Below are 13,391 nucleotides of genomic sequence, written 5' to 3' on the forward strand. Positions count from 1 at the left end.
GAGATGGCTTGGACGTGTGTGGGGGAGAGCTGCTGGGTATATTGGGAGAGGGATGCTGAATATGGAGCTGCCAGGGAAGAGGAAAAGAGGAAGGCCAAAGGAGGAGGTTTATGGAGGTGGTGAGGGAGGCCATGCAGGTGGCTGGTGTGACAGAGGAAGATGCAGAGGACAGGAAGTGATGGAAACGGATGATGTGGCGACCCCTAACGGGAGCAGTCGAAAGTAGTAGTAGTAGTAGTAGTAGTAGTAGTAGTAGCAGTAGCAGTAGCAGCAGAAGTAGTAGTTTCTCCCTGTTAAGAGTTTTTTTTTAGGGAGTTGTTCCTTATCCGATGTGAGGGTCTAAGGAAAGGATGCTGTGTTGCTGTAAAGCTCCTTGAGGCAAATTTGCGATATTGGGCTATACAAATACAATCGACTTCACGCACACACTCCTTTTTCACATGTGTTGAGCCTTCGTTGGAGTCACTTTCTTTTGAGAAAGCCATAAAGAGCTTCCTATATGAAGAAGTTGCCATTTCTCTTCCTGGTGATTCTCAACCCACAGTTCATCACAACAGGAAAGACCCCCCCCGTGCGCCCCTACCAACAGATAACACCCATGATAAATAGATAACGCTCATGTCGCCCATGCCTAAAGTAGGCCACGATCATTTCCGATGAAGACTCGTCACATTCCGTCAATATTCGAGAAAATACGGAAGTGTGTGAATATCTCGCCTGTTGCCCCCCCCCCCTCACAGCAAAACAGCAGCGGTGGAGAAGAGACGTCGCATGACTGCAGTCATTTGAAGACGCATTTCCTGATGGATTAAGTTGGATTCGGAGCTCATTCGATCATCGAGTCGTCTCACTTTCAAACCTCCCGAGTTTTGGTGAGTCTGCCCTCCAGCCGGTTGATGGTTTTGGCCGCATTCACAGCACGCAGGCCAGGCCAGCTAGTTGTCCGTTTACGACAAACGACAAGATGAAGTTAAGCAGGCTTCCCCCCCCCTCCTCCTTTTCCCGGCACACACGTACGCACTGTTAGCTTCCGAGGTACGTGTCGTTTAAATGTGTAGGGTATTTCATTCAATATTATTTGCCGTCAACAAGGAATCTAGTTAATTTGGTGTGCTTGGCTGTCACAACTAGCGAGGGTTACTCTCTCTCTCTCTGTCTCTCCCCGATGGGCGGGCACTGGTCTTTTTCCTGATATGCAGTCTGAGGTGTTTGTCTTGCCTTTGTAGCGATGGAGAGATTAGAAGCGACGTCCGAGCTTCAGTCCAGGTTGTCATCCCTTTCAGTTTCCTCTTTCCCCGGGCTGACGTCCAAACACTGCGAGAGCAGACCGCTCGACAGGTAACCTGTTGATGCATTACGTAATCGATACAAATATATGTTCCGCGATGAATTCAGATTTGTTGTAAATGGTGCCGATCGCATTATTTTTCCTATGGTCTTTATTTCAGCCTGCAGAATACAGATCTCTCACAGAGAGTTGGCCCTTCCGTCGACCAACCCAGTATGCAGGAAACTTTGGGCGCTGATGGCTCCAAGCAAGACGTTCAGGTGATCGACGTGACCGCTCGATCTGTTTTGTCAGTGGACTATTTGCAACAAACGGACACTGCAAACACATTGTTTCCCTAACTATAAAATCTCTTTGTTTTCAGGGTGATCAAGACGCTGCTGCCGAGCAAGCCCAGGGGGTAGACTGTGAGAACAACACTGCTGGGAACTGTCAATTCTCTGCTGAGATAAAAGGTGAGGGAGGGCCTGCTGAGAATGCCACTTGGCTGTGGCTCCATCCCTAATTTGGATTGTTATTTAAAAAAACCTGAATTATACATACAACATGCTCTGAAACTTAAAAATACATATTTAGTAAACCTTCCACAAAGCATAAAAGTATTGCATTGAAGTTACCATTGTGCTCTCCTCTAACACATGGCCATTTTTTTGCCCCTGACTGTAGCCCAAATGCCGCCATTGAATCCTCCAGCTACATGGACGTCTGCTGCACTGAAGGAGCTGAAGGCAAAGCTTCGAGTGGAGAAGGACAGTGTGGTGACTGTGTATAGAGGGGATATTGTGACAGTTCACGTGCCCACCGTCCCTGAGTTCAAACGGGTGTGCTGGGAGTTTGCCACAGACGGCTATGACATTGGCTTTGGCATATATTTTGATTGGACTCCTGTAACCAGCCGGTCTATCACAGTTCACATCAGCGAATCTAGTGATGACGAGGAGGAAGAGGAGGACATAGAAGGTCAGTGGGTGTTAAGTTGTTTAGATACCCTTAAGTTTAGTTCATGCCAGAGTTGTCTTGTCGTTAAACACCTTCAAGGGACACACTTAAAGTCAATGAGCAACTCTTAAAAATAAATAAATTCAAGTCCTTAACATTTTTCTCTGAATTCTGTGATGATGTGAAGTCCCCAGCGGGCAGTTTGATGACATCTTGTCACATTTGCCTTGTACTGCAGGACCTGTCAGTAGCGGAGATGTCGAGAAGGGTTCCAAAGCTTTGACCAATTCAAACCTGGGAGAAATCTTACCTGTGTACCGCCAAGACAGCCACTTGTCAGTCCACGGGGGGAGCCACGAGTTCCCAGGTGAAGGAACGTACCTGCTGAAGTTTGATAACTCCTATTCCCTGTGGAGAAATAAAACTCTGTACTATAGAGTATATTACAGTGCCTGAGAAACCAATGTCTTGTCTTTGAATGTATGATTTACAAGAGCTATTACTCCCAAGAACTATGAACTATTTTTGATTCCATACTTGTTAATTATGAAAAAAGAAATATATATATATATATGTAGAATATGGCTACGTATAGGCGTATCTATTTTTATCACTGTCAGGTTTTAGTGCCACAAGGCGACATGTTAAATTTTTAAGGTCGGTGAATATAAATGCAACATTTGCTCCAACATTCTATATTTTGTGAAACCTCGCATATGTGCCATGTTCCCATATACGGGGGTGTGCAATTTAGGCAAAGTGCCCGTCATAAAATATATATTGTCTTGGTCCCAGATAAGTTGTCTATGGTAGCAGAGATCAGGGAACACCTGTAAGAGTAAAAGATATGCTTTGGCAGACCAGGTGCTTAATGAGAATCGCTTTAAAACGTGCAACGTTTTTTTATTTTGTTTGAGCACCATTTATGATTGTGATAGATCAATTGTGTTGATATTGTCATTTGTATGTACTCTTCTGTTTTTCAATTAACTTTTCTTTTTTTTTTACCATTTTATCTGCGAACTCTGATCACATCCTGAGTTAATTGTTCACCCGATGATGCAAGTCCAGTGTTTTATCTCTCTACTGTCATTGCGGTCGCATAGAGAAAATAGACATTTAAGGTCTGTAAGGATATTGAATGTACTGAGGCAAGTGGTAAGTCATCTAGAGCGGTTAACAGTCTGTTTATTACACAAATAAAAGCCAGCCCTTATCACGTGAAGTTCTCATCATCTTTAATAGGTCCAATATTGACATTTTCCCTTTCTGACTTTTTTGGTTAATGAAGGGGAGGCGTTTATCTTAGAGGTCAAACTCAGGAGGCTGTTATGTCTGTCACGGCTGTATTAATTATTTCACTTAATTGTATTTTATGCAGAGATGTATGTAAATCAAGGTCACCGTGTGTGTGTTTTTGTATATCATCCTGCTGGGAGTTACTTGTGCAACAACCAAACTCCGATTGTGTTTATTAGACTATCCCTTTTTGCTTTTTGACTGTTGCTGCTAATGCTGACCCACGTGTGTTGTACTGTACCATTAAGAGTTTGTTCCTGAGATTTATATGCCACAATAAAGAGGAAATATTGTCAATTTGTTTCTGTCCTTAGTGGTAAATTGTGTGTTCGTGTGTGAAGGCATTAAATGATTAATGTTAGGGATATCAGAGGTTTTTGTGTAGGTACCGTGTCAGTGACGCAACCCTGTCTTCCTCCTGAGACTCGCTGATTTGTTTGTTTATTTATTTTGTTTTACATTTTGGAGGATCGTCTAGTCACTGCTCCAGGATTAGAAGGCTCTTGGAGATGATCCCATGTGTTTCAATTATGTCCTGACGCTAGGGGATTGATGTAATTATTACAGAGGTGGTGATGAAATGGTTTTATTTTCAGCCTCCCCCGAAGACTCGTCGCTGGGCCCAGGATTTCATCTCGAGCCAACGTTTTACTGTCACACACAGCGCTTCTCTATTTGCCCAAGTGAGGTCCACCAGCAGACTATCGCTGTTTCTGAAATGGCTCCCTGCTCCCCATCTAGGGAGTGTCCACACAGCAGAGTAGAACAGTGAATAGTTCACCTGATAGCCTCGGTAAACACAATCTTCCAACATCAGGCATACCTGCCTGTCGTCTAGATAACTCAGCTGGTTAACGCCTGTTGAAGCAACATGTTCCGACTAAAGCCAACATCACCGTGTTGGTCACCATGTTGCCCTGCATCCAGGAGTCTCTACAGAGAGACAATGGACAATGGTTCCCACTTCACTGGGGCAGGGTGTTGCACAGTATACTGAAATGTAGGTTTTTTTTTTTTTTAGATACTTTTTTTGTTAAAAACGGTTCGGAATTAGAATTTTCCATAACTTTGCATGGACCACATGCGGAGTGTAGTGGTCAGAGTATGATTTTATTCTATTATTTTCTTCATCTGTTTCACAGGGGGTGGCACAGTGGCGCAGTGGTTAGCACGGCCGCCTCACAGCAAGAAGGTTCTGGGTTCGAGCCCTAGGGTAGTCCAACCTTGGGGGTCATCCCGGATCGTCCTCTGTGTGGAGTTTGCATGTTCTCCCCGTGTCTGCGTGGGTTTCTTCCGGGTGCGCCGGTTTCCCACCACAGTCCAAAGACATGTAGGTCAGGTGAATCGGCTGTACTAAATTGTCCCCAGGTGTGTGTGTGTGTGTGTGTGTGTGTTGGCTGGCCCTATGATGGCCTGGCGGCCTGTCCAGGGTGTCTCCCTGCCTCCTCCACAGTGACTACTGGGATAGGCTGCAGCACCCCCGCGACCCTGGGTAAGGATAAGCGGTTTGGATAATGGATGGATGGATAATATGAACTGAAACAGCCAGTCAGTCAAGTTGCATTTTTATGGCACTTTTCTAGCTGCAACAGCCACTCAAAGCGCTTTACAATTAATTAATTCTCACACACACACACACACACACACACACACACACACACACACACACACACACACACACACACACACACACACACACAGAATAAATGTAGATGTTAGATTGACAACATTTTTGAGAAATTCAGTTGCTATGGACTGAGTAAAGCTAAACACTCCACCTAACTCCTAACTCCTAACACCTGACTCTCCTCACAGACTTCTGTCTGTGCTTGGAATGACCCCACCATTATTTCCGTGTCCAGCCAATGAGCTGCCGGCAAGTTCTTGTTTATGATTGGTCTGGAGTGGACCGCACTACTTGAATTTGTCTTTTCTGTGGTTTAATCCTGGCTGAAACCCATCATTAGCATCATCCATAAACGTGTTTAAATAACATAAGTACCCTGTGCAAGAATACCACAGTATACTTCAGTATTTGGTGCAGTGGCGCCCCCAGAAATTTTTCATAGGGGTGGCCAAATGGGGCCACTGAAAATCTTGGGGTGGCACACCAAAACCAAAAGCCATGACTGAATTTCAAGAATTCTATGATGCGGTTGTAGTGTACTGTATAGGCTAGTTGAAAACTGTCAATATGATAGTTAAGGAATCGCATACTGAAATACTTTGGTTTCTTTTCTTCTTTTTTTTTTACATTTAATGTTACTAAATATCTGATGTGCATAGACTAATACCCATACAGTTAACATTTTGAGTTCCACAACAATTCTGTTTTAATGTGTTATGTATCTGCATATAGTAGACCCAAAAGAGTTGATGCCATCGATTCTCATATTTTAATCCAGAATCGGAGTCGATTCCAAAAACTTGAGAGTCGTGCAGCCCTCTAGCTAGCTAGAAACAGAAGCTGCTCAGCTGCTGTCAGAGGAAGACTGTGCACGAGGGAGGGAGTGTGACGCAGTGACGGACGATCAAAAGCAGCTGGCTGCCTGGCTATGCATTTGTTATTTCCTTTGACATGAATTATTATGAAAAATATACATTATTGATTTAAATGAACAGCACCTAATGTAAAATATCAGATAGAAGCATATTATGCATAATCAGAAGCATTTTCTGCATATAAGACTCGTAGCTGGGGGGGGGGGGCAGGGATAGTATCAGGTGGCTGTGGCCACCCCTTGGGGGCGCCACTGATTTGGTGTCCTTTCACACATAACATGGGTGGCACGGTGGCCCAGTGGTTAGTGCTGTCGCGTCACAGCAAGAAGGTCCTGGGTTTGAACCCTGGGGTTGTCCAAACTTGGGGTCATCGACCTTGAGGTCGTGCTCTGTGTGGAGTTTGCATGTTCTCCCCGTGTCTGTGGTGGGTTTCCTCCGGGTGCTTTGGTTTCCCCCACCATTGGAAAGACATGTATGTTAGGGTTAATACACAGTGTATGCCCACATTTTCCTCATCCCTCAAATATATTCATAAGAACATAATGGTGAGACGTTTTAACTGTGATGTTGATCAGGTAATTTAGAGTGGTGACCAAGTTGTGCACAACTTGTGTAATGCTAAAGATGCAGTCCCAATCAAGTTATACCCCTTCCTTAGGAGAAGAAGAAAGTCGCTTTATTTTGTCATTGTACAGGTTACAATGAATTTGGTCTCTGTAGTTAACCCATCCTATTGTATAGGAGCAGTGGGCAGCTGCAACACCTGGAGACGAACTCCAGTTCTTCTTTCCATTGCCTTGCTCAGGGGCACAGACAGGAGTATTAACCCTAATATGCATGTCTTTTTGACGGTGGAAGGAAACCGGAGCACCCGGATGAAAGCCACGCAGACACGGGGAGAACATGCAAACTCTACACAGAAAAGATCTGGTTTCAGTTGAGCGATTAATTGGTCGGTCGGGAGGTGTTTTGGCACTCTTCACTCGCCGTAGTGCAGCATTCCCTGTTGACAGTGTGAGTCTCCGCTTCTGTTGAATGAACGCGACACACAGTCCGCTCTAGTCCTGCCTACTTGTGGCTCCACTCAGTAATCACAACGAAGCAAGTCTTGGATAGGAACGGGGTTTATTCTTCGGGCCAACCCGTGAGACTGGGTTGAGAGCAAATAATAAAAAAAAAACATAAATACAATGCATACATGTACGTCAATTCTCAATAACTGCACAGATAGTTGGCACATTAGCAAATTAGCTAGCACAACAGACAATTAGCAACACATAACGTTACCTCGTCAGCTGCTTAGTACGGAGATGGGCTAAATTCTTCACTTCGTCTGGTCTCCGTCTGGATTATCTTCTTTCCTCAGGTCTTACAGGTAAGTATACAATTAAATCTTCTTGTTATCTGAACTTGTCTTTCTCTTAATTAGCTTTTTCTTGTGCGCTGCTATTTTCTTGTTGTCGCTGTTAGTGCTATTATTTTTTGGCGCTCGATATCGAGGTGCTACATTCTTAAATTGCCGGTAACAATAGAGCTGCGGAGATTAGTTCCGCCCTCCGTACTACAATATACAGGTGAGAAGTAGGAACCAAAATTATAATGCAGAAAGCAAAACTAAAAACTTAACTGACAGTTTGCAGTTACACTACTTTATTTTCTTCCCCGTTACAAATCGTTTTCTCGTTTTTGCACTGACAAATCTCAGGACCCAGCACAGTACACGAATTGCCCTTGTATTTTTTTTTTTTTTGCTATCTAGCCACAGCTTCCTTCCCCTTTTTCGTCTGACCTACAGTTTCACAACCTTTTAAAGAAACACCATCCTTTCCCTTTACAAATACAACGCAGTCTCCGTACCGGTATTTTAAAAGCGGATTAACACAAACGAATGTCAATATATACATATAAAAACATATATATATATACATATATGACAATTTACATAAATGTAAATATTCTCCTCCTTCGGTACTTTGGAATAGTTTCTGATTCCAGGTCGCCCCCCCCCCCCAACAATAACGTAAAATAAAATGTTGCCATTGTGGCAGGAATGAGGAAAAACACAGGAGACCAAGGCGAGTTTGATGTTTATTCCTCAACTCCAAAAACCAACTGCAGCAGGAACAACCCTGCACCGGCGAGTCCGGGAACGTAAACCACGCCCCCAGCTCACAGTCCTGCTGGGTGAGAGGCATGGCCCCTAGTGTCCGCCACACCATCACATTTCATTTTTCCTCAACAGCATAAAGCAATAACCTTTGGACAAACAACAAATAACATTGCATCACCGGAAAAGGTGAACGCGTGTATATACAGTTCCTTTGTTGTGGTTACACCGCCCCGAGCTGCCTCCCCGCCACGTTCAAGCCACGCCCCCAGCTCGGTTGTGCCGGAAAGATCCGAGCGCTCGGCTCGGCTCGCGCTCTGAGGAGACGAGCGCTGCGCTGCACCAGGTGTTTGCCATCTCTTGTAGAGGCAGCCCTCTACAAGAAGCCTCCTAGAACTGCTTCGACGTCCTGAACCCCGCAGTAAAGCTCTGACAAGCCCTCCAGCGTTCCTTGCCCTCTTGCTATTCCGTTTATTCCCCAGTGTCTAATATTCGTGTCTCTGTTTTTCCTCCCAAGACCCCCCCCCCTCCTCCGCGACTTCCACGGCGTCTCCCTCGCTCCTCGTCCCCAGCGACCTTCACGTTTCCCCCCCGGACCTTTCTAGCGATCTCCCTCCATGTCTCTCTACCTGGACCCCTCCTTTCGGACTTAACTTCCTCGGACAACCCCTCGCTCTACGGATTCGGACTTTGGTAGCTAGGCGTACATCGTCTCAACAACCCCCGACCAGAGATTCCCCTGTTATTATCCCCTGTGGCAGTGTTGTTTATTTTTCCTGCATTAAAATCGCCCTTCGGGTTATCCCGGTGCTCTGTTGTCTGTCTGTCCTTTGGGTTTCGCTACACTGGCCTCTGGTCTTCATTCGAGACTCGCAACATCCTTTGCACTGATTACATTAGCATTTTCTCTTCAAGCTACAATTGCATCATACACTTGGATCTCTCTAATCTTCTTGTCGTGAGAGGTGTATTGTATGTAGGCATGCTGGCCCGCCCCCCCCCCATATCCTGTAATGACATCTGGAAACTACCATATTCACCTCACGTTGTCTATTCACATCTTTTTTATGCCATATACACAGTACCAATTAAGTCATATGTTAACACACATCCTCTTTCAGTTTGATATTAGTATCTTTTAGCACTTTATATCAATAAATCATTCCTTTAAAACTGATGTCTTGTGTTTACCATCTCAGTAGATGGTTATACATTTTACTGTATTAAGTCACCTCAAAAAAAAGCATAAAATTGAATTGTAACCAATCTAAACTCTAACATACTACTGTGCTGTAACTTCTAAATAGCTGAACTATTTTACTTCCCTTTACAATGACTCATACCAGCACATAAACTCATTCAGTCATTCATTATCCAAACCGCTTATCCTTGCTCAGGGTAGTGGGGATGATGGAGTCTATCCCAGCAGTAATTGGGCGGCAGGCGGGGAAACGTCCTGGACAGGCCGCCAGGCCATCACACAGGGCCATATATATATATATATATATATATACACTCATCGGCCACTTTATTAGGCACACCTGTCCAACTGCTCGTTAACGCAAATTTCTAATCAGCCAATCACATGGCAGCAACTCAATGCATTTAGGCATGTAGACATGGTCAAGACGATCTGCTGCAGTTCAAACCGAGCATCAGAATGGGGAAGAAAGGTGATTTAAGTGACTTTGAACGTGGCATGGTTGTTGGTGCCAGACGGGCTGGTCTGAGTATTTCAGAAACTGCTGATCTACTGGGATTTTCACGCACAACCATCTCTAGGGTTTACAGAGAATGGTCCGAAAAAGAGAAAATATCCAGTGAGCGGCAGTTCTGTGGACGAAAATGCCTTGTTGATGCCAGAGGTCAGAGGAGAATGGCCAGACTGGTTCGAGCTGACAGAAAGGCAACAGTAACTCAAATAACTACTCATTACAACCGAGGTATGCAGAAGAGCATCTCTGAACGCACAACATGTCGAACCTTGAGGCAGATGGGCTACAGCAGCAGAAGACCACACCGGGTGCCACTCCTGTCAGCTAAGAACAGGAAACTGAGGCTACAATTCGCACAGGCTCACCAAAATTGGACAATAGAAGATTTGAAAAACGTTGCCTGGTCTGATGAGTCTCGATTTCTGCTGCGACATTCGGATGGTAGGGTCAGAATTTGGCGTCAACAACATGAAAGCATGGATCCATCCTGCCTTGTATCAACGGTTCAGGCTGGTGGTGGTGGTGTAATGGTGTGGGGGATATTTTCTTGGCACACTTTGGGCCCCTTAGTACCAATTGAGCATCGTGTCAACGCCACAGCCTACCTGAGTATTGTTGCTGACCATGTCCATCCCTTTATGACCACAGTGTTCCCATCTTCTGATGGCTACTTCCAGCAGGATGACGCGCCATGTCATAAAGCTCGAATCATCTCAGACTGGTTTCTTGAACATGACAATGAGTTCACTGTACTCAAATGGCCTCCACAGTCACCAGATCTCAATCCAATAGAGCACCTTTGGGATGTGGTGGACCGGGAGATTCACATCATGGATGTGCAGCCGACAAATCTGCAGCAACTGCGTGATGCTATCATGTCAATATGGACCAAACTCTCTGAGGAATGTTTCCAGTACCTTGTTGAATCTATGCCACGAAGGATTAAGGCAGTTCTGAAGGCAAAAGGGGGTCCAACCCGGTACTAGCAAGGTGCACCTAATAAAGTGGCCAGTGAGTGTATATCAGTGCACGAAACAAACTTGTTCTGCCATTTAACAACTCTGAGCTATTAATATATATATATAAGTATCCTAACATATTTATTCCAGCATCTTTGCACTCTGCACCATTGCCTTCCTGTTCCACCTGTTTATAGTCATTCCTTGTATATATTCCTGAAGGTGGTTGTGCTGTTATTCTATGTAAGTACACGGAGAGTCACTAAACTGGAGTCAAATTCCATGTATGTGCAAACACACATGGCCAGATAAAGATGATTCTGATGTGTGTGTGTGTGTGTGTGTGTGTGTGTGTGTGTGTGTGTGTGTGTGTGTGTGTGTGTGTGTGTGTGTGTGTGTGTGTGTTCCTCCTACTTATCAAAGCAGTGCAGGGAGACAGAGATGGTGAATCCAGGGTTGTTGACTGCCTGGACCAGGTGTGCGATGCCCTCAGCAGCCATGCAGCGGAGCAGAGGACTGTTGCTCTCCACCACCCCTGACAGCAGCACCAGCACTGGAGCATGCACTTCCTCAGGCTCCAGACTGCCCCGGCTACTGCCTAGCAGCTTGAGCGGGCTCCATTATAATTCTGTTAACCTCTTTCAATGTTGTTGAAATGAATGAATGAAATGAATGTTGAAATCAAAGGATACTGGTTCCAGAAGACAGGGTCATTTCTTGTCAAGGGAGGTCTTCTCAACGTTACCTCTCCATCATTCACACTGCATACTCTCAAGGTCACTGGCTGGAACATGGGCTGGCCTAACTGGTCATATGTGTTGATGCGGCGGGGTCATCTATCTCTTCCAGGCCTCCCCTCAGCCTTCCAGTTTCTATCTGAACCTCTTCCAACCCTGATTCCTCCTATACACAGCATTCTTCATGTGCCGGTTCTTCCTCAGTATGTTCTTCCAGCTCCAGTCCCTCCTCAGGATGCTTTTCTGCCCTGGGTAAAAATTCCCTTGCTTCCAGGTGGCTTCCTGCTTATCTTGTGGTCCACTAGCTGTACCCATCCTTGCTTGAACTTTCAGAGTCTGCATGGTAAGTATTTTGTTTGTTTTTAGATTTCTTGTTCCAGTCTCTCCCTGATTTTGACTTTTTGTTTTCTTTCAGGTGAGATTTGCAAGTATTTGGCTGATCACTGACGTAAGGTCATGGTAACAACAGATTGAGATGTAACACTCGTTTCTTTCTGTCCCCGTCTAGCGGTTCAACCACATACACTGGGCTATCTGCCCACTTTCTCTCTAACCATGTGGATCTGATTCTCCCAATAGGCGCGTAACTTGCCACGTATCTTCACATTTATGTCCAGAGGAAGCAATAAACAGAATTATTATTTAACCAAAGAACAGCCTGCAGATTCTGTACTGAACACAACCTAACAAATGGTAGCGTATGGTACTATCAAACCAAAGCGAAGCGGGTCAACCAGTTCACTCCTGGGCTGGACATCTCAGTAGCTCACACCGAGCTCCTACAGATGTGGCACTGGCCGCTGAACTGTACTTCAACATCGCCACCATATTGGACCGGGCAAGATCAACCAGTAAACTATTACAAATAAAAGGGGAGCTGCGGTTTTTCTGAATAAAAAGTACTATAACGTTGACATTTCCCAACCGATTTCAACGAGTCGTTTTTATATTTAAGGGTTTATGATCTATGTATGTTTCTGGCGGACATCCATTTTAGGAAGAAAAAAATCTCTTTCTCATGCATGGTATTACACCATTTCCCGTGTCACTAATCACGTGTGTTTTCATGACAAGATGTAGTTGAGACCAGACAGACTCATCTGGGATTCCTCCTGGTGAAAGATCGTGTAATATGTGACCCCCTGTCACCGCTCAGTCATCCATCCATCCATCCATCCATTATCCGGACCGCTTATCCTGCTCTCAGGGTCGTGGGGATGCTGGAGTCTATCACAGCAGTCATTGGGCGGCAGGCAGGGAGACATCCTGCAGGCCGCCAGGCCATCACAGGGCTCTCTCTCTCTCTCTCTCTCTCTCTCTCTCTCTCTCTCTCTCTCTCTCTCTCTCTCTCTCTCTCTCTCTCTCTCTCACACACACACACACACACACTCTCAAACTTATTACAAATTACAAGAAAATAGTCACATTTGCAAGGATGTTGGAGCTAAACCATTAGTTTAAGTTTTCTAGTTTTAGACACATTTAAGTGGAGAAAGGACTCATCACACAAAGACACAAAGTCATCGACCACAGGTCCATGTTGTTCCTCTTCCCCTTCAAGAAGACTTGGAATCACTGAATCATCCACAAATTTGAATATGTGTGTATTGGTATGGTTGCTACAACAGTCATTAGTGTACAAGATGTAGAGTAACAGGAAGAAGCAAGAGCCCTGAGGGGAACCGGTTGAAGAGTACAGCTGATTGGAAAAGGAGCCATTAACCTTCACACACTGGGACTTATCCGTCAAGAAGTCCAGTATCCAGCCAACTAGATTAAGATCCAGTTTGAAGAGATGAATTAGCCTTTCTGCTAACAGATGTGGCTGAATCGTGTTAAAGGCTG

At 45.0% G+C, this 13,391-nt stretch overlaps 1 protein-coding gene across 1 annotated transcript; it reads left to right on the forward strand.

The window, feature by feature from the left end:
• The first annotated feature begins 730 nt into the window (after nt 1-730).
• Nucleotides 731-3,806, forward strand: tmed8 (transmembrane p24 trafficking protein 8). The gene is made up of 6 exons (XM_056296168.1): nt 731-872; nt 1,227-1,338; nt 1,449-1,548; nt 1,653-1,743; nt 1,955-2,248; nt 2,466-3,806. Exons 2-6 carry the CDS (start codon nt 1,229-1,231, stop codon nt 2,681-2,683), a joined length of 813 nt encoding a protein of 270 aa, XP_056152143.1. The 5' UTR covers nt 731-872; nt 1,227-1,228; the 3' UTR covers nt 2,684-3,806.
• The last annotated feature ends 9,585 nt before the right edge of the window (nt 3,807-13,391 follow it).

Source organism: Lampris incognitus, chromosome 16, assembly GCF_029633865.1.
Source record: "Lampris incognitus isolate fLamInc1 chromosome 16, fLamInc1.hap2, whole genome shotgun sequence".
In the NCBI taxonomy this organism is placed as follows: Eukaryota; Metazoa; Chordata; class Actinopteri; order Lampriformes; family Lampridae; genus Lampris; species Lampris incognitus.

Coding starts and splice junctions, on each gene's coding strand:
- tmed8 (XM_056296168.1), top strand. CDS start 1,229: ATGGAGAGATTAGAAGCGACGTCCGAGCTTCAGTCCAGGTTGTCATCC. Junction 1,339..1,448: donor GAGAGCAGACCGCTCGACAG/GTAACCTGTTGA, acceptor TCTTTATTTCAG/CCTGCAGAATACAGATCTCT. Junction 1,744..1,954: donor ATTCTCTGCTGAGATAAAAG/GTGAGGGAGGGC, acceptor CCCTGACTGTAG/CCCAAATGCCGCCATTGAAT.